At 48.4% G+C, this 20,000-nt stretch overlaps 2 protein-coding genes across 2 annotated transcripts in view; one reads left to right on the top strand and one right to left on the bottom strand.

Moving 5' to 3' along the window:
* pcyt1ba (phosphate cytidylyltransferase 1B, choline a) overlaps window positions 1-281 on the bottom strand; it is a gene marked incomplete at its 3' end in the record, with an annotated part of 8,807 nt that extends 8,526 nt beyond the window's left edge. Inside the window, exon 1 of the mRNA XM_080542972.1 lies at window positions 231-281. Within this exon, the coding sequence (XP_080399098.1) occupies window positions 231-269 (39 nt within the window). The 5' untranslated portion in view covers window positions 270-281. The remainder of the gene's footprint in view (window positions 1-230) is intronic.
* Window positions 282-4,180: 3,899 nt separating this feature from the next.
* Window positions 4,181-20,000, top strand: part of pola1 (polymerase (DNA directed), alpha 1) — a gene marked incomplete at both ends in the record, with an annotated part of 67,812 nt that continues 51,992 nt past the window's right edge. The window contains 25 exon segments of the mRNA XM_080543619.1: window positions 4,181-4,235; window positions 4,794-4,912; window positions 5,070-5,166; window positions 5,282-5,362; window positions 6,605-6,720; window positions 7,102-7,164; window positions 7,495-7,590; window positions 7,769-7,931; window positions 9,844-9,997; window positions 10,596-10,768; window positions 12,497-12,609; window positions 12,851-12,964; window positions 13,333-13,407; window positions 13,491-13,629; window positions 14,047-14,201; window positions 14,648-14,732; window positions 15,212-15,273; window positions 16,188-16,277; window positions 16,494-16,610; window positions 17,283-17,458; window positions 17,866-17,995; window positions 18,736-18,775; window positions 18,778-18,851; window positions 19,134-19,227; window positions 19,881-20,000. The exon segment at window positions 19,881-20,000 is cut by the window's right edge and continues 5 nt beyond it. Coding sequence (XP_080399745.1) covers window positions 4,181-4,235; window positions 4,794-4,912; window positions 5,070-5,166; window positions 5,282-5,362; window positions 6,605-6,720; window positions 7,102-7,164; window positions 7,495-7,590; window positions 7,769-7,931; window positions 9,844-9,997; window positions 10,596-10,768; window positions 12,497-12,609; window positions 12,851-12,964; window positions 13,333-13,407; window positions 13,491-13,629; window positions 14,047-14,201; window positions 14,648-14,732; window positions 15,212-15,273; window positions 16,188-16,277; window positions 16,494-16,610; window positions 17,283-17,458; window positions 17,866-17,995; window positions 18,736-18,775; window positions 18,778-18,851; window positions 19,134-19,227; window positions 19,881-20,000 — 2,701 coding nt within the window.

Below are 20,000 nucleotides of genomic sequence, written 5' to 3' on the forward strand. Positions count from 1 at the left end.
CCGCCCCCCCCTCCCTCCCTCCAACACACACACAGTCCACTCCGCATTCTAAGCATCTCACAAAGACAGAAAGAGGATCCGTCCATTATAGAATAGTCAGGCAAAAACGAGCCTCTCCCTCTTTCTCTCCATCTCTGTCTCTCTCTCTCTCTCTCCCCCTCTCACACATACACACATACACTCACACACACACACACCGGCACATAAATACACACCCAAACACACCCTACCGTGCGCGGCTGGGGGCAAGTGTGCTCGAGCTCCTCCATGTTTCCCAGAGGCTCATGGGATACGGCGTTTGTCCCCCAGTCTGTGACTCAGCATCTGTGTGAGACGATGGCCTCTCTCTCTCTCTCTCTCTCTCTCTCTCTCTCTCTCTCTGTCTCTCTCTCTCTCTGTCTGTCTCTCTGTCTCTCTCTCTCTCTCTCTCTGTCTCTCTCTCTCCCTCTCTTGTTCACTCTCTCTCTGTCTCTTTCTCCTCCCTCTGTACACCCGCCCACTCTCCCCTCTGCCTCTCCCTCTTCCCTCCTCCCTCCTCTCCCTCCCTCCCTCCCCCCGCCTCCCTTTGGCAGAGTGATCCCTCGATCACAGACCAGCAGCCAAGTGCCTCACAACTCTCGCCATGGAGACGACAAAGAGGAGAGAGCTCCAACAAGGGGGAAGACTCAGGGCTCCAATCAGAGCGCGGCTCCTCCAGCCTCATTTGCATGGGGGATTACGATTGGCCGAGCAGCCTATAGCACCATCAGTGAAAGATGGCAGTGGAGCATCATTGTACAGTGCATTCTCTGATAAAAAGGGGGTAAGTCCCAAATCTCTGAGCTCGCTTCCTTTCCTTGTCTCGTTTCCTCCCTTGACCACCTCTATCAGAGCAGGATAGGGGGAAGCAGTATCGTTTAGCCCTATCCAGGGCTTTAACCGGTCAGTTAGCCACGGGGAGGGAAAGTCAGAACTCAACTGATAGTACAGTGGGCTCTGTTCGCCCCAAGTTCACAAAGAGATCAGTGTGTCCTTGACTACATTGACTAGGCAGGCCATGAAGTGGACATGGTGTTAGCTCGGCTTCTCCCTCCCTCCCTCCCTCCCTCCCTGTCTCTCCTTATCTCTCTGACAATAGAGGATCACATCACCATTCATTCATTTGACCTGTCTAAATAGTATGCCTTCCTTCCACTATATGTTTATGCGTATTCTATATTTTTTCCGATTTCTTTTACAAATGAAGCAGTTTTATGATTCTGATTTGAAGGCATATTCTGTTTAGAAGGCATGGCCTTCCCTTGGCCTTTACCTACTCAGATCACACGCCCCTGATATACATACAGTGTGTGCATGTTGCCTCCAAATCATATCAAATCAAGGTCTACGTTCATGTACATGACACACCAGCTGCAGAGCACTGTCCCTGGCCAGTCCGGAGGCTGTCCCTCCTGTTCTGCTGTCAGAATTCAAAGGAACACATAAGCAGTGTGGATGAACAGCTATCGTAAGCTATATAAGCATAATATTCAGATGTCATTTCTGTGATGAGTGGCTGTTGTTGGTCCCCGGAACAAGTATCACTGTCAAGCTATTATGTTTGCTGTCTGTCCCACCAAAAATCACAAATTGTAATACTTCTGTGTTGATTCTGCAGTATTATCCCCTCGCTTTAGTGTTAAGACAATTGTGGAAAAAGAGCAGTTAAGAGAACTCATTCAAGCTCACTCAGTCCTGTGCCATTCTGTAGCCTAACAGACCTGTTGGCAGAAGAGTTTGAATAAGGGGGGCAGGACAGGAGTCTACACTACTGGTGCGAAACAAGAATAAAGTTGTCCCGTCCAGAGGAAGTTGGGTAGTTTTACCTTGAGCGGTCCCCTCCTGCGTTCGGGCGCACCTGGGTAATTGGCGACGTGCGTTCCGTTGCGTCCCACCATCGTGCGCAATAGCCGATCTTCGAGTTCATAAGTGTCGCTTGTCCCGTTTGGTCCATAAAACGTTCCTCTTTCCCTCAGTTCCGTTCCGTTCCGCCCGACGGCAGGCACGATCGGTCAGCCCTCCGGTGCACGAGTGCAGTGGAGCGAGGCGCGCGCGTCTGCTTTTATTAAATAAGCCGGCCCGGGACGGTGAACGGCGGAGTTCACGCCAGGCTGCCTCCTTCCAACTGGGCTAAGTAGATGCTCGTGTGACCGATAGGTTACTAGAGTTTATGGGTGGACGATAAAGTTGCAAATAGGGTCATCTACAGATCTACTGCACTCGTGCGTTGAAGGGCTGACCGGTCTTGCCTCGGGCTGAACTGGGGGAAAGATTTAAAAAGTCCGTTATATGGACTTTTATAAAGTCCAATTAGAAGGTTCTATCTCAATTTTTGTCAAAATTGAGTTTGTTACATAATCTGATCCATTAGGTGTTTATTAATACCTGTGTGGTGTTATTTTTTAAAATGTTGAAATGTTTGAGTTAGTAATTAATAAAATACAAAGGTTCCATCTCACAAAACATAATGGAATGTAAAAACGTTGACGCTCAATATCTCTGAACTACCCTAAACGGAGATAGAACCTTATCATTCTAAACTCACGGTATGTTACACACCTTAAGACCTATTGCCCTGTTGTATTCTGTACATGTCATACTAGCATAACTGTAGGCGTACATATCATATTGATGTTCATGTATATTCATTACTTCATGTTCACTTTTTATATTCCTTTATTTATACTAGCTGTAATACCTTACACTGTAATACCATTCACTCTGCATTATCTGCATCATCAAGTCTTTGAACTAGGCAACTTTTTTCAGATCTTTGAACTATGCTACTATCTGGCTAGATGCCAAACTACATTTCGTTGTCTCAGTAGGCTATTACTCTCTGCAATGACAATAATCCTGAATCTAATCTAATCTATTGAACTTCACTTCCAAGCACACAATATTTTGGGCAGGACATGGCCAAGAACTGTGTGGTTATGTCTTTCATATAATCAAAAGTCTGACTTTTTAGGCCTTTGTGTGTTTGGTTTGTCACCAACATTAAGAATAAAACGATGAAAATTAGACCAACATTTTGGACATGGGGAGTGAGGATAAAACAGCTTTTGTCTTTCGCTATGTTGTCCGGACGGGACGGGTGCCAATGCCATTCGATCTCGCCCCCTGGTCCTGCGAGACGCACGAGCGCGCTTTTAATCCCCCAATCTGGGACAGTCTGAATCTTTTGTGCGCAGCGAAGAGTCCCGCCAGCAGGTCGCTATGGAAACCAGCTTCATTTGGATAAACAGGCGAACACTTTTCTGCATTAAGTCAATCAGATTAGACCTATAGAGGCCTACGTGTCCTACTTTTTAGTAGTGTTGTGTGTGTGTGTGTGTGTGTGTGTGTGTGTGTGTGTGTGTGTGTGTGTGTGTGTGTGTGTGTGTGTGGTTAACAGGGGGTGATTAACCTACAAATTAATTACTTGAATGGCTTAAGTGGAAATCCTAGACCTAGGCCTACACAAACTAGGGCCAAGCGAGGACATTTCTGGAATGTTCTCTGTCTGTGTTTCTGCTTATTCTGTATTGGAACCAGACTGAATATTGCTCCATTTCACTGCGCTGTAATGACATGAAATTCATACAAATCCTTCTGGTTGCCGGTAGACTATTGCATGGAAAGTTGTCTGCAGTGCACATGTCGGTCTAACTCTAGTGTTGTCAAATGTTATTTGACAACCTACGCCCTCACGCGGTCGCTTGACGCACTACATAGAATCTCTAACAACCTTCAGCGATTATTCTCATTGGTTGCATGTTTCACTTTAGGCTGTGTTCGGAATGGCATACTAGCATACTACTCATACTAGCATACTACTCATACTAGATATGACGTAGATTTTGAGTATGCAGTGCGTTCACACTGTAGAGTATGTGACATTTGAGTATGCAAGAAATGTATGTAACTAGATTTTCGGTCGGCTGGTATTGGCATACTTATTATGAATTTTGTAAGCAGTATGCAGTATATACTAATTGAGTATGCTAGTATGCAGTATGCTAGTATGCCATTTCGAACACAGCCTTAGAATGTTTCGTACGTCACTTCCTACATCCGACTTTTCCCCGGGAAAAACAATTTGGCGCGGAATCTTCTGTTGTGTTGACAGCATCCCAGACAGAGACAGCGCTAAAGGTTGTCAATACATGAAGTAAACTCAATGTCTCCGGTGTCAAACCCAGACAAAGACATGGACAGCCAGGGCCAGGACGGCGGTGAGTGTGGTTGGCAAATGTGATCTTCGTGGGGTGAATATGGTGAAAGTAGCTCGCTTATATCGCTGTTACGAGAGTAGACCAGGCTTGGCTCGACAACTAGCTGTCTGCCGAAGTAGCCGGCTAGCTAGCTAAGCTGTCAGTGGTGGCTGAACTCTTATTTATTCGCTTGCTACACGTTCATGGATTCCCCATGCCGTTATAAATGGTGTTATATTGGTATTGTTGTTGTCACTCTGACAATGAAACTAGACAGACGTCGCAGACTTTAGATTGAGAAGCCAATCGTTTGGTTTTGTTGACATCGTTCCGAGAACACTCACTCACTCGCCTTGCAGACAGCAGCTTTACACTGTGATGTCGACTCTCCGACTCATTCTCTCTCTCTCTCTCTCTCTCTCTCTCTCTCCCCCCCTCTCTCTCTCTCTCTCCCTCTCTCTCTCTCTCTCTCTCTCTCCATCTCTCTCTCTCTCTCTCTCTCTCTCTCTCTCTCTCTCTCTCTCTCTCTCTCTCTCTCTCTCTCTCTCTCTCTCTCTCTCTCTCTCTCTCTCTCTCCAGGAGATGCCTGTGGTCTGGCTCCCACCCGTTCCAGAAGGGAGAAGAAAGAGAAGGTGGGGAGAAAGTCTGCGCTGGAGCAGCTGAGGAGAGCCAAGCTGGGGGAGAAGGTCAAATATGAGGTGAGAGTGAACAACCACATCATCGTGTTTGTATCAGCTGTGACTTGGGGGGGTCGTGTGGGTTCCGAAGTAACATAACTCTGTTCTCTGTATTACCAGTGTGTATAATAGCTGACGTGTGTGTGTGTGTGTGTGTGTCCCTCCCTCTCTCTCACAGGTGGAGGAGTTCACCAGTGTGTATGAGGAGGTGGATGAGGCGCAGTACTCTAAGATAGTGCGAGAGAGACAGGACGATGACTGGATCATTGATGACGGTGAGTCTAACTGATCACCTGACTACAGGTCAACCCTGGTCGCTCCTCCGTCTTCCTCTTCATTGACCCCCCCTCTCTCTCTCTGTGCCTCCATCCCTCTCCTCCCTCTTATCAGATGGGACGGGGTACGTTGAGGACGGGAGAGAGATCTTTGATGAGGAGTTGGACGACGACGTTGTGGAGAAAAGAGGTAAAGGTGAGAACCAGAATATGGGGTGGGAGGGGGGCAGGGAAGCAGGGGACTTATCTTGTCTTCTGTTTGTCTTAAGCATTAGATGGTTCAGCACTGTTTGTGTGTGTGTGTGTGTGTATGTATATAGCAGTGTTTCCTCTACATGCATTTCATCGTGGCGCACCGCCACGATGGAATTTCCTCCGCCACCATGCAGATTTCTCAAAAAAAAAAAAAAAAAAAAATTAGGCCGCTTTTTCTTTTAGACACACCCACAAGCGCGAAGCGACGCGCTTGCAAAACTGTTTTGTGATTGGTCGAATACATCTAGGCTGCGTGTAGACAAACTACTTCAAATGTTACAATATGCGCGACGACGGTGCTGGATCCTGGATCTGTGCATCGGTGTTTAGGAAGAACACGGAGCAGGCGCCAGACCAGACTAGATGATCGTGGAGTGAAGATATTATGAAAGTGTACGTGCTTGTCGATCACCCGTCGCATCGCGTACGCTTTAATAATCTCTTCACTCCACAATCATCTAGTCTGGTCTGGCGCCTGCTCCGTCTGTTTTTCTTCCTGCACACAGGTAAACAGATCCAGGATCCAGCAGCGTCTTCGGGCTCGCGCAAACAAACCCGGCGAATTTTTTTACTTGCCCCAGGCAAGCGTTACTGTTGAACCCTGCTGATACATGATTCTTCCCTGCACATTGACAATGTTTTCTCTCTCCTCTTTCTTCTGCGTTGTGAAGGGATCCACTGCAGCGTACACGAAAAGCGGCTACTGTGTCAACCGCTTCCCATAATAGTTACAACAACCATAAAGCCTCCATAATGATAATGAAAAGAAGGGGAGACGAATTTTTTATTGACAACGGAATTACATGCTGGAAAAACATGCAGACACAGACAATAAGAGACGTACGGGAAAACATTTAATTTTTTTTGGCCATCCTCGAGTTTTGGCTGAAATTACGTCGTTGTTTTGAGCGCGCGTGCGCGTTTCATGCGCGTGCACGCGAAAAAATCGCGGGGCGCGCGCTGCGCGCGCGGTCGACGCTACCCGCCACCATTGTAAAAATTCCTGGAGGAAACACTGTATAGTATGTACAGTATATGTACACATGTGTATCTGCAGCCTGTCGTGTGTGTGTGTGTGTGTGTGTCTGTGTGTGTGTGTGTGTGTGTATGTATGTATGTATGTATATACACGTGTATCTCCAGCCTGTCTTATCTGTGTGTGTGTGGGTGGGTGTGTGCATAGGTAAAGCAGGTGCTAAAGGAGCAGACTCTAAGAAGAACATCAAGAAGACAGCGGTGGCCAAACCCAACACCATCAAGAACCTCTTTATGAACAGCAACGTCAAAAAACCTGCTGAGGTGTGTGTGTGTTCGTGTTCATTCATGTGATTGAAAAAGAAGAGAACGCACACCGCAGAAAACGTAGGCGAGGTGCTGGTGTGACAGAGCAGAATACTATTGAATGAAGTAGAAGCCGCACACTCTAGTTCCAGATGCAAAAATGTAGATTCTAATTGACAACGGTTTTGTCCGTTTTCAATTAAAATCTCCACTATTGCTTCTGGAACTAGAGTGTGCGGATCCTTTCGTGTGCGTGTGTGTTTTCGTCTGTGTTTTTCGTTTCTTCATCATGGCGCCTTGCCCTATGCACCAGTTATCACTGATGTTTTGGAAATGCCATTTCATATCAGATGTTCCGTTGCTGGTTGTGACCTGTGGTTGTGGTTCGGTCTCTCGCAGAAAGACGTGGACCTGTCCAAAGACGACCTTCTGGGGGACATCCTACAGGACCTCCACTCTGAGGTCAGCACCTCTGTCCCTGACATCATCAGCATCATCATCATCATCATCATCATCATCTGTGCATTATCATAACTCATAGACAACACTGGACAGAAGCTCGCTTTTATAGCCATGATATCATTGTTGGAGAAGTTGTATTTTTTTGCCATTGATGCTTAGAGCAGTAAGGAGGTGGTTGGTTAGCAGTCAGTCCAACCCTGGTTCCTCACCTTTTATTTAGCTAGTGGGATGTTGGAACCGTGTTGACTATGATGCTGGGGTCAGGTGGCAGAATGTGTTTCAGTCCGGCTCCTGAATGTAAATCCTCTCATCCCTTCGTTCCCCTGCCAGAAACCGTCACTCCTGGCCCCCCCGCCGGTCGTCACTCTGAAGAAGAAGAAGTCCCTCGGAGCGTCCATTAACCCTTTCTCCATCCAACCTGCTAAGGTAACCAATAGGAAGGGAACACACACACACAAGGAACCAATAGGAAGGGAACACACATTCGATGTGGAACGAAGCGTCCTCTCGGTGACATGCCTCTGCAAAGCTGTACCCCCGTTGAAGAGACACTGTTGTCTGGTTACTGTTGTTGTAACGATGTCACTTCCTTGATTCTTCCCAGGATTCGCCCTCGGCCCTGAGGTCAAAAGTGAAAGTGGCTCGCCCGCCCCCCGGAGACCTGACCCCCAGGCCGCTGTCTTCTCTCCCTCCTCCCTCCAGACCCACCCCCGGCGGGGCGGGGCAGAAGAAGAGAGTGAAGGTGGAAGAACCGGTGGAGGAGGAGGGTAAGACACCAGTCAATTCCTCTTCCTACTGAATGACTCTCGCTCTTTTTCCGCATTTAGCAGACGTCTTATTAGAAAGCCACTTACAATCAGGGTAAGACACCTGTCAGTTCTTGGCTGTCTGGGAGGAGGTTACAGTAGAATTCTCAACTGTGATGGAGAAGTCTTGGAGAGGGCAGGCTTTCCCAGGGAGGAAGAGCAGCTCAGTCTTGTTAAGCTTAAGCTTGAGGTGGTGGACTGACATCCATGTAGCGATGTCAATGAGACATGCAGAGACACGTGTTGCCACATGTAGGTCAGAGGAGGGGGGAAAGACAGGAAGAGTTGAGTGTTGTCTGTTTAGCTGTGGTAGGAGAACCCATGTGAGGAGATTATCGAGCCAAGAGACTTGGTATAGAGGGAGAACAGTAAGGGCCCTAGGACAGAGCCCTGGGATACCCCAGTGGTGAGGGTTTGCGGAGAAGACGGCGATCCTCTCTAAGTCACCTGGTAGGAGCGATCAGCCAGGTAGGAAGCAAACCAGGAGAGTGCAGAGCCAGAGATGCCCAATTCTGCGAGGATGGAGAGAAGGATCGGGTGGCTTACTGTGTGGAAGGCAGCAGACAGGTCCAGGAGAATGAGAGGGAAGGAAGCTTGAGCAGTAGAGGGCCTCTGTGACAGCAATGAGAGCAGTCTCAGTAGAGTGCCCGGTCTTAAAGCCGGATTGGTGGGGGGGTCAAGGAGGTTGTTCTGAAGGAGATAGTCAGACAGTTGGTTAGATGCAGCGTGTTCAAGGGTTTTAGAAAAGAAGGAGAGATGGGATACCGGTCTGTAGTTGTGGACAGATGACGGGTCAAGGGTCGGTTTCTTGAGAAGAGGCTTGACTCTGGCGGTCTCGAAGGCTGCCGGGGACAGATCTTGTGAGGAGTCGATTACAGTGGTAAGGAAAGGAAGGAGATCATTGGAAATGGAGAAAAGAAGATGGGAGGGCAGATGGTTGCCCGCTGAGATGCGATCAGTTTTAGAATATCATCAGGGGAGAGGGGGGGGGAAGAGATGATAAGCCAGAGACCAGGTGTAGTGCGGAGGGTCTGGAAGGGGTGTTAGCAGTCTTGGTGGGAGGGAGGAGGTGGGTGGAGGAGTGTGGAGAACAGTTTCTTAGGGTTAGAGGCTAGAAGATTGTATTTTGGAATGGTAGTAGGACGCTTTAGCAGCTGATTCAGAGGAGGCGTAGTTGAAGAGGAGAGGAGAGAGTGATAAAGGTTTAGGTTGTCATGGAGGTCCTGTTTTTCTCCCATCTCCTCTCAGCTGCCCTGGCCTCTATTCTACAAGCATGTTAGGGTTTCAGAGAGCCAAACAGTGAGTGGAGAGAATCGTGCCGGCTTCAAGGTTTAGTGGACAGATGGAGTCGAAGGACGAGGAGAGAGCGGACAAGAGGGTGGAGGATTTCTGCATCAGTGGATAGAAGGGAGAAGGACTCAACAGAGAGTAGGGAGGATAAGACTTCCTGTAGAGAGCGGTGGGGGGGAGAGGGTACGTCGTGGTTAGAGACTGACTGGGGAAGAGGTGGATTTGAGGGGGAGGGAAAAGGACACAAAGTGATGATCAGAAACTGGAAGAGGGGTAACAGTAAGGTTTGGAGGTAAGGGACGATCTGGCGAAGACACGGTTGAGCTGATCGCCTGCTTTATGAGGACAGGGTGAGGTCGAAGGAGAGGAGAAGGCCAAGTACTCCAGATGAGAGAAGCTTCTGTGACTGGATGTTGAAGTCCCCCCAGTAGTGCGAGCGGAGCTGAAAAGGGACATCCATCTCTTCTAATAAGTGACTGAGCTGGCCTGGAGTGGCGAACGCTAACAACAATGTGAAGTTTGACAGGGGAGGTGACCGAAGCGGCACTCTTGACACTCTCTCTCCTCCCTCCCTCCCTCCTAGTGGACAGTTCTCTGCAGTTTGATGAGGTGGACTTTGATGAGCCAATGGAGGTGGGGCAGGAAGATGAGGCGGCGGTCAAAGAGGAGGTGCAGCGGGAGGCCAAAGCTGCCGTTAAAGTGGCGGCCAAAGAAGAACCACAGGACCCTGCGCTACTGTGAGTGATAGTGTGGTAGTGTGGTAGTGTGTACCATGCCTATGCAGGCCTGTGTATGTGTGTGTGTGTGTGTGTGTTTGTGTTTGTGTCAAGAGTGTATACCAGGGTTCCCACGGGTCCTTGAAATCCTTGAAAGTTTGTGAATTTGAGAAAAAGAAATCAAGGTCTTTTGGTCGTTTTTGAAAATAGACCTGGGTGTTTATTAATAACCTGATACACACATATACTGGGTTGAAAGTGCTTGAATTCCCCCCTCTCTCTCTTTCTCTAAAAAAAAATTCTATTCAAAAATGTTTTACTTAGCTCGTGAACTAGTTCTGTCTCAAACTATGCCTTGTTGGGTCCTTGAATTTGAGGGAATTGAGTCTTGAAAAGTGCTTGAATTTGATGTTTCAGAAGGTGTGGGAACCCTGGTATACATACCCATGTGTGCCTCTCCCTAAAGAGCCTCACGATAGGAGTTGGAGATGGAGAGAGAGAGGGAGGGAGACAGTGAAAGAGAGAGGAAGAGCGTGCAATGCATGTGTGTGTGTGTGTGTGTGTGTGTGTGTGTGTGTGTGTGTGTGTGTTGTAACCCTGCCTCTCCTGCCTCCCCCAGGTCTGGCGGGATGGGGCGGTCGTGGGGTCAGGAGGAAGAGGGCGTGGGGGGCGAGGCGCCAGCGGAGGTGCAGGTGGACTCCAGCCGCCTCCCTTTGGTGGAGGGAGAGGAGGGAGAGCTCATGTTCCGCTTCTATTGGCTGGACGCCTTCGAGGACCAGTACAGCCAACCGGGTGAGCCCTTACTAGCAGCTATGTACTATGTCACCAATCAGCCTTCTACCCTCCTGTAACCCTAGAGTTAGACTGGAGCGATCTCAATCACTAGGAAGGTATATCTAGGGGGTATTCCACGAAGCTCGATAAAGTTCTAAGCCTCGATAAAGTTTTAAGCCTCGAAAATGTTAGCTTGCGTTCGGTGCCATCAATGTGGCTCAAATAATTCGCTGCTTGGTTGAGCTCCTTCTGAGTCAGATATAATTAGCCTGCTCGCGACCAGGCTAAAACACAGGCTATAGTGAGATGCGCGTCAAAAAAGGCTCACAGGCGGAAACTAAACCCCGAACGACAGTTCCTCATGTGTCTTTTAGGAAATATTAGTTCCCACTTCACACGAGATAGATAGATTAGATAGATAGATAATTTGATATTTTGAAAGTGTGATCGATCGATAGATAGTTTGATTGTGTGATAGATAACTTGATATTTTGAAAGTGTGATAGATAGATCGATAGATCAATAAAGAAAAGAGTGTAAAGTAATTGTGTCAACTTGCATTGCTGTCATCACAGCGGTCTGGCTGGCCTAGTGGTTAAGGCAGCCGACTGGAGTTCCAAAGGTTGCGTGTTCGAGACTTGACTAAGTCATTCTTTTTTTCTTTTCTTTTTTACATTTAACCGAAGATTTCATGCAAAGGCTTCAAACACCATTGTAATCGTGTCAGTTCTTGTAAATTAGCCTGCACCATCATTTTATAGCCTACATACTTTTTTAGATGAGATTTTAGATTAGATTCAGACAACGAAATGCAGTAAAAAGTGCGTCTGAAGAGGGATTTGAACCACCGATATAAAATGACGAATAAATCCTGTGGCAGCGGTCGATACCACTAGGCCATTGTGGCGATATGACGGTTCGTAGCCTGCTGCGGATATCACCACAGTAGTAATATTCATTTATTAAAATATGAACATATAACAATAACTGGGGCTAGTATGACCTACGCATTTAATCGGTCAGCAATTTCTTGCCAAACCATTTCCCTCGCCTTGTTAATTGCGGCAGTATTGCACTATTTTACATCTTATTTTTCCGTCTTCATAAAAATCAATAATTCGGAATGCTGCGCAAATGTAGTACCCCTGCAGAGTGGAGTATCTTCATTTCGACAGATCGACTCTTCTGGGCTTTTTATGTCTGCGTGCACGCGCCCATATCGAAGATTTGTAAGCCTGTCTTCTGTGAACACTGATGACACAAGGCTGATCCTCGTTCGAGGAATCACCTGAGGCTTGAATTCCAATCTCGAGTTGCCTGAGCGCCGCATTTATTTATAGCGCCGCTATACTGATCCACCTTTAGTGGAATGACCCCCTGTTCTGTATGCTGTGGTTATGTTGTGTTTTTATACAATGTATAGATCCGGTCCATTGTCTCTATTGGTCAGTTTGCGTTCCAGCCATGCCGATATCCGTGATATACGCACGGCTAAATGGAATGTTAACACATCTTTTCATATTACTCCGTTTTAAAATACATTCATTAAAAGTTTGTCTTATCTTTCTTCTGTGAAATATTGATAGATAGATGTGGTAACCGTTGTATAAAAGCGATACGGAACGAGATGCCGTGATATATCGTGGATATCGGCACGGCTAGGGGGAGTAACCACCCCGCTAACTGTGCCGATATCCACAATATACCACGGCTTCTCGTTCCATAACGCTTAAATATGTGTTCCAGGGGTGGTCTACCTGTTCGGTAAGGTGTGGATCGAGTCCGCCCAGGCTTATGTCAGCTGCTGTGTGGTCGTGAGAAACATCGAGAGGACCATGTACTTCCTGCCCCGCGAATATGTGAGTTTCCTGTTTCTGGTCACATGACCATGTGACGTCCATGCCTCCTGTGGGGGGGGGGGGGGCTGTCTCTCAATCGTTAAACTTGTTTCCTTTCCTTGTTTTCCTTACCTCTGTGACCGCTGACCTTACAAGACACGACCGATGGAAGCGGCTTTAGTGTAAAACCAATCCTGTCCTAGTCTGTCGGTTAGTGAGACAAGGATGCTTTCTGATTGGTCGGTTGTCTTTGAGTTGACAGAAGGTGAATCCGAAGACGGGGGAGGCGTCAGACACGCCTGTCGGGATGATGGACGTGTACCAGGAGTTCAACGACCTGTCGGAGAAATTCCGGATCATGAAATTCAAGTCCAAGGTACGTACTGTACTGTACTGTGCCTGCCCATCTATAAACATATATATATATATATCGACGTATGGTTTGTACGCACGTCTCTCCGTATCCACGAACCGTCTTCTCAACCTGTTGTTCTGAACGGTCGCAAACGAAGTTTTCTACGCTAAATATTTGTTTGTGTTTGTGTGTGTGTCTGTGTGTGTGTCGTCTGTGTGTGTCCTGTGTGTGTGTCGTGTGTCTGTGTGTGTGTGTCTGTCTGTGTGTGTCTGTGTGTGTCGTCTGTGTGTGTCTGTGTGTGTCTGTGTGTGTCTGTGTGTGTGTGTGTGTGTGTGTGTGTGTGTGTGTGTGTGTGTCTGTGCCTGTGCTCCCTCTCCATCCATCCATAGAAAGTGGAGAAGCACTACGCCTTTGAGATTCCAGACATTCCCACACAGTCTGAGTACCTGGAAGTCAGATATTCTGTGAGTAGACACACACACACACACACACACACACACAGGAGTCAAAATAGCACCAAACAACTGTCTCTCTGTTGTTCCTCCAGGCTGAGTTTCCTGCTCTGCCCACTGACCTCAAGGGGGCGACGTTCTCCCACGTGTTTGGGTCCAACACCTCCAGCCTGGAGCACTTCCTGTTAAGCAGGAAGATCCGAGGACCCTGCTGGCTGGAGATCAAGACTCCCCGTAAGACACACACACACACACACACACACACCACACCGTCTCGTCTCTCAGCAGTTTCCCAGGGGGTCATTCTCATGCTTTGTGGGGTGGCTGTGGCTCAGCAGGTAGAGCCGCCGTCTAATGATCGCAAGGTTGGCAGATCGGCGGTTCGAGCCCCGGCTGGCCACATGTCGAAGTGTCCTTGGGCAAGACACTGAACCCCAAAATTGCTCCCAATGAGCGGGCCATTCACACACACATTCACACACCGAACCGCCGATCTGTCAACCTTGCGATCATAAGACGCCGGCTCTACCTCCAGCACCACAGCCGCCCGCTTGTGACGTGTGGCCTGTCCTACTGTCGTCCAATCATCTCTCTCTCTCTCTCTCTCTCTCTCTCTCTCTCTTCCCCCCCCCCCCCTCCCTCCCCTGGTAGAGATGAGCAGCCAGCCAATCAGCTGGTGCAAGGTGGAGGCGGTGGCCCAGAGGAGTGACCTGGTCAGCGTGGTGAAAGATCTGCCCCCCCCGCCGCTCACCGTCATGTCCATCAGCATGAAGACCGTCCAGCACCCCAAGACCCACCACAACGAGGTCAGCTCCGCTCCGCTCCGCTCAGCACAGAATCAGAATTGTTTTTATTACATTGATGTAAGAGTACATTTCTTGGGTACAGGTTCAAATAGGCATTGGCATTCCGGTAGAAATACAAAATCAAAATCAATAATAGAATAAGCAGGATATAGACAACAATCAATAAGAATAAGCAGGATATAGACGACAATCAACAATGGCTGCAGGCCTATATACAGTAGCGTCAGAGCGTCAATAATAGAATAAGTGATAGCAGCAGAATGCCAATCAGTGTATCAACATTCTTAGTGTAAACAACTACAAGTAATTCTTAGACATATCAGCACTGGTTTTACATCCGCTTGTCTGTGTTCAGCAGGTCTCCTGTGGATGTCTTGATGTTTTGATCCAAATTTGGATGGGAACCAGTGGTTCTTATGTTTGTTTGTTTATCTGTCCGTGCACAGATCGTGTCCCTGGCCGCCCTGGTCCACTACCAGTTCCCCCTGGATAAAGCCCCCCCCCGCCCCCCCTACCAGACCCACTTCTGTGGTGAGTCACTGGGCCTTGTACTCAGTAGGAAAGAGGGTGGCGGGGGGGGGGGGGGGGTTGAGAACGAGAGAGGAATGTATAGAAACAGTAAAGAAGGGAGAGATGTGGCCTGGGGTGGTCCAGCGGTGGATGTCGTCATGGGTTCGATTCCGGCCCGTGCCCTGCTGACATGCCCTCCCTCCCTCCCTCCCTTCTTCTCCTTACTTTCCTGTCATTCTTCACTATATCTGTCCAATGAAATGAAAAATATGAGTGGGACTGCCCCCACTCTGAAAAAACGTCTTTAAAATAAAGGGAGATGGGTAGGAGAGGTTGAGAACGAGAGAGGAGTGTATAGAAATAAGTAAAGAAGGGAGCGGTGGGTAGGAAGGATATGTAACTGGAAGAAAAAGGGCCTGTACGTTCTGTGAAGTTTTGTGAGTTTCCTCTCCTGGTCTTTGCTGATGCCATGTTGTCTGTTGTCTGTCTGGCTGTTGCAGTGGTCAGTAAACCCAGCGACTGCATCTTCCCCTACGACTTCGAGGCCGCCGTGAAGAAGAAGGTGAGAGTTCACTGTGAAAGTGCCTAGCCACTGGTCCACCTGACCGTAGGAGGAAACCAGGGGAGGTAGAAACCTGGAGGACAGGTTCATTTGTAACGCATGGAGACGGAATGAGGAACGGTATCAAATACGCGCGTTTGATACCATTCCGTGCATCTCAATGAGGCCGTCCTCTGATTCTACCTCTACCACCAGCCTCCACTTAACACTAGAACAGACGTGCCTTTTTTACCTACTATTAGAGCCCCTCTGGTGTCAAATGACCATACTCTTTACAATGGAAAGCTGCTACTTACACACAACGACCACTAGTTGGCCGCCTTGTAAATAAGCCTGCCTTGGAAAAACAGGAAAAACTGCAAAATATCTTTATACTAGCTTATCCTGATGTGATTTTGAAAATGTAAGGATACCGGGTGGTAGAACGCACATATCTAGGAAAAGTCATGAAAGGAGGGTCAAAGATATAAAACTTTTTTACTCACAGGATCAAATGACCCCACCCATGGTTGTTCTAGTGTTATGGCAGTAAGTGTAGAAAAACTCGCACACTGCATAAACTTTAAGGAAAACTCCTTAGACAGAGATTAGAAAAATATTTTTTTTTATTTTATTTTATCATGCTCTTAAAAAGTGCAAAGTGCTAAGCACTTTTTAAGAGCATGATAAAATAAAGAAGAACATGTTTTTCTAATCTCTGTCTAAGGAGTTTTTTCCTTAAAGTTTATGCAGTGTGTGAGTTTTTCTACACTTACTGTCTCATCATTTTTGAAACTACCAATCATTGGAAGAGAGAAAGGACAAAGCAAGGCGCAACAGTTTCCCCTGGCCCCTGTTCTAGTGTTACGGAATCATTGGCACCCCAGTGAAAACTGTCAGATAGTGATGAACGTGTCCTCCTCTCTGTGTGTCAGAACGGTAAGGTGGAGATCGCTGCCACAGAGAGGACTCTGCTGGGCTTCTTCCTGGCTAAGATGCACAAGATCGACCCGGACGTGTTGGTGGTGAGTGAAGACCCCCCTAAAAGACACTTTACAAGCTGCATAGGAGCTTACATAGGAGCTCCATAAGTGTGACATAAAAAAAACATATTCATACTGTCGACAAACACATGCCGTCGACCACTGTTGCTGTCGGGTTCCTGATATGAAAATGTTTGAAGTGTACTGTACACACATCCCCCTGGCTGACCTTTTGACCTGTGTGGACTTTTCCTGTAGGGTCACGACATCTTTGGCTTTGACCTGGAAGTCCTCCTCCAGAGGCTCACCGTGTGTAAGGTGCCCCACTGGTCCAAGACGGGCCGTCTCCGCAGGGTCGTCATGCCCAAGCTAGGGGTGAGGAACTCTGGGGGACGAGGGGGAGAGAGAGAGGGCCACTCTCCTGGACTCTCTGGGATTTGTTTTAGCTTCTCCCCCCAAAGAATAAGAGATGTGCTTCCCTGCCACCGTGTCGACTTGCCGTCACGCCACGATTGTCAAGTCGTCATGATGTCATGATGTCAGTCACGACAGTGTCTCTTATCTTTGATGTTCAAAAGTGAAAGTGTTCTGTTTTTCAGTTTAATTCGCTGTTTTAGTTGGGGTTTTTCTTTTTTCTTTTTCCGTTTTGACATAATAAATGCCAGTCAGGTTGGGTTTTGATGAAGCAAACCAGTCCCACCTTGTTGAAAAGTCCTCCTCCCTCTCTCTCACTCTCTCTCTCTCCCTCCCTCTCTCTCTCTGTCTCCCTCTCCATCCCTCCCTCTCCCTCTCCCTCTCCCTCTCTCTCCCTCTCTCCCTCTCCCTCTATCCCTCTATCCCTCTCTCCATCTCCCCCTCTCCCACTCCCTCTCTGTCTCCCTCTCCATCCCTCTCCCTCCCTCTCCCTCTCTCTCCCTCTCCCTCCCTCTATCCCTCTCTCCATCTCCCGCCCTCTCCCCTTCTCCCTCTCCCTCTCTCTCTCTCTCTCTCTCTCTCCCTCCCCCTCCCTCCCTCTCCATCTTCCTCTCTGGTACGTCGTGGCCCCAGGGTCGTAGTGGCTTTGCTGAGAAGAGCGCCACCTGTGGGCGCCTGGTGTGTGATGTGGAGATCTCAGCCAAGGAGCTGATTCGCTGTAAGAGCTACCACCTGACTGAGCTGGCGACACAGGTGCTGAAGACCGAGAGAGCCACCGTCGCCCCGGAGACCATCAAGAACCTCTACAGGTGAGTGTGTCGTGAGCGTGCGCATTTATGTGATGATGATTTGTGCGTGTGTGTGTGTGTGTGTGTGTGTGTGAGCCTGTGTGTGTGTGTGCACATTTATGTGATGATGATTTGAGTGTGTGTGTGTGTGTGAGCCTGTGTGTGTGTGTGCACATTTATGTGATGATGATTTGAGTGTGTGTGTGTGTGTGTGAGCCTGTGTGTGTGTGTGTGCACATTTATGTGATGATGATTTGTGCATGTGTGTGTGTGTGCGCATTTATGTGATGATGATTTGAGTGTGTCCTGAGTGTGTTGTGTGTGTGAGCCTGTGTGTGTTTGTGTCCATTTATCTGAAGATGATTTGAGTGTGTTGTGTGTGTGTGTGTGTTTATGTGATGATGATTTGAGTGTGTTGTGTATCTCAGTGACTCCCCTCACCTGCTGTACTTGTTGGAGTTGACGTGGACGGACGCCAAGCTGATCCTGCAGATCATGTGTGAGCTCAACGTGCTGCCTCTGGCCCTGCAGATCACCAACATCGCTGGCAACATCATGGTGAGACCCCCCCCCCCCCCACACACACACACACACACACACACATCTGAACCCCAGAGGAGGCCGTCTATTGAGGAAGAGGAGAATGGTTCTCCCTTGAATTTAGATTAAATGAAAAGCAGCAAAATCCAAAAGTGTAAATCTGCTCTCCTGCTCTCCGCCAGATCACACAACAAACCAAAGAGATCCTAGTCTAGTCTTTTTCTTTTATATTCACTTTTTCGCTGTAAAATTATTAACCACTCAAAATCTAGTCTAGACTAATAATAATAATAATAACTTGGATTTGTATAGCGCCTTTCTTAAAACCCAAGCACGCTTAAGACTAGCTAGTTCAGGGCTCTTTCTGGTGCAAATTCGAGAGATTCGAGAGAGAGAGAGAGAGAGAGAGAGATTCGAGAGAGAGAGAGAGATTCGAGAGAGAGAGAGAGAGAGAGAGAGAGAGAGAGAGAGAGAGAGAGAGAGAGAGAGAGAGAGAGAGAGAGAGAGAGAGAGAGAGAGAGAGAGAGAGAGAGAGAGAGAGAGAGAGAGAGAGAGAGAGAGAGAGAGAGAGAGAGAGAGAGAGAGAGAGAGAGAGAGAGAGAGAGAGAGAGAGAGAGAGAGAGAGAGAGAGAGAGAGAGAGACTAAGGTAACTTTAAAAACATTTTTTTATTTCTGTCCTCCAACTTTCTCCCCCACTACTCCACCCAACTCCTCTCCCTCCCTCTCTCCCTCCCTCCATCCCTCCCTCCCTCTCCAGTGTCGTACTCTGATGGGTGGGCGTGCAGAGAGGAATGAGTACCTCTGCTCCACGCCTTCCATGACAAGAACTACATCGTCCCTGACAAACCCATCTTCAAGAAGCAACAACAAGAGGTACACACTCACACACACACACACACACACACACACACTCACACCTCCACACACTCACACCTCCACACACTCACACCTCCACACACTTACACCTCCACACACTCACACCTCCACACACTCCCACCTCCCACACACTCCCACCTCCACACACTCACACCTCCACACACTCACACACTCACACACTCACACCTCCACACACTCACACCTCCACACACTCACACCTCCACACACTCACACCTCCACACACCCTTAACACACTCATATGTACGCTGTGTGTGTCAGGCTGAGGAGGGGGAGGATGGAGAGGCGGGGAAGGGGAAGAGTCGTAGGAAGAAGGCAGCATATGCAGGAGGTCTGGTGCTGGACCCCAAAGTTGGTGAGGACTCGATGTGTGTGTGTGTGTGTGTGTGTGTGTGTGTGTGTGTGTGTGTGTGTGTGTGTGTGGTGACAGCCTCTTAACAAGGATTGTGTGTGTGGGTCTGTCTGTCTGTCTGTCTACCTGCCTGCTTGTGTCTGTCTGTCTGTCTGTCTACCTGTCTGCTTGTGTCTGTCTGTCTGTCTGTCTACCTGTCTGCTTGTGTCTGTCTGTCTGTCTGTCTACCTGCCTGCTTGTGTCTGTTGTTCCCCTCAGTCTCCCTCTCTTGTACTACTTCATGGTGGTGGGCACATTGTAACATCATGTCCAGGGTGGGGTGTTCATATTATAAACCTGCCTATGTTACGCCTTATCTTGAACGACACCAGCTGCCACTTCTAAACAACCTCTCTCACTCTCCCCCCATCTCTCTCTCTCTCTCTCTCTCTCTCCTCCCCCTTCCCTCACCCCCTCTCTCTCTCTCTCTCTCTCTCTCTCCTCCCCTTCTCTCTCCCTCTCTCTCTCTCCCCCCTCTCTCTCCCCCCCCTCTCTCTCTCCCCCTCTCTCCCCTCTCTCTCTCTCTCTTCCCCCCCTCTCTCTCTCCCCTCTCTCTCTCTCTCCCTCTCTCTCTCCCCCCATCTCTCTCTCCCCCCCCCCTCTCTCTCTGCCTGTAGGTTTCTATGATAAGTTTGTGTTGCTGCTGGACTTTAACAGTCTGTACCCCTCCATCATCCAAGAGTTCAACATCTGCTTCACCACCGTGCAGAGAGAGGCTTACAACTCACGCAAGAAGT

This window comes from Nansenia antarctica (genome assembly GCF_963989245.1).
Source record: "Nansenia antarctica genome assembly, chromosome: 12".
Lineage (NCBI taxonomy): Eukaryota > Metazoa > Chordata > Actinopteri > Argentiniformes > Microstomatidae > Nansenia > Nansenia antarctica.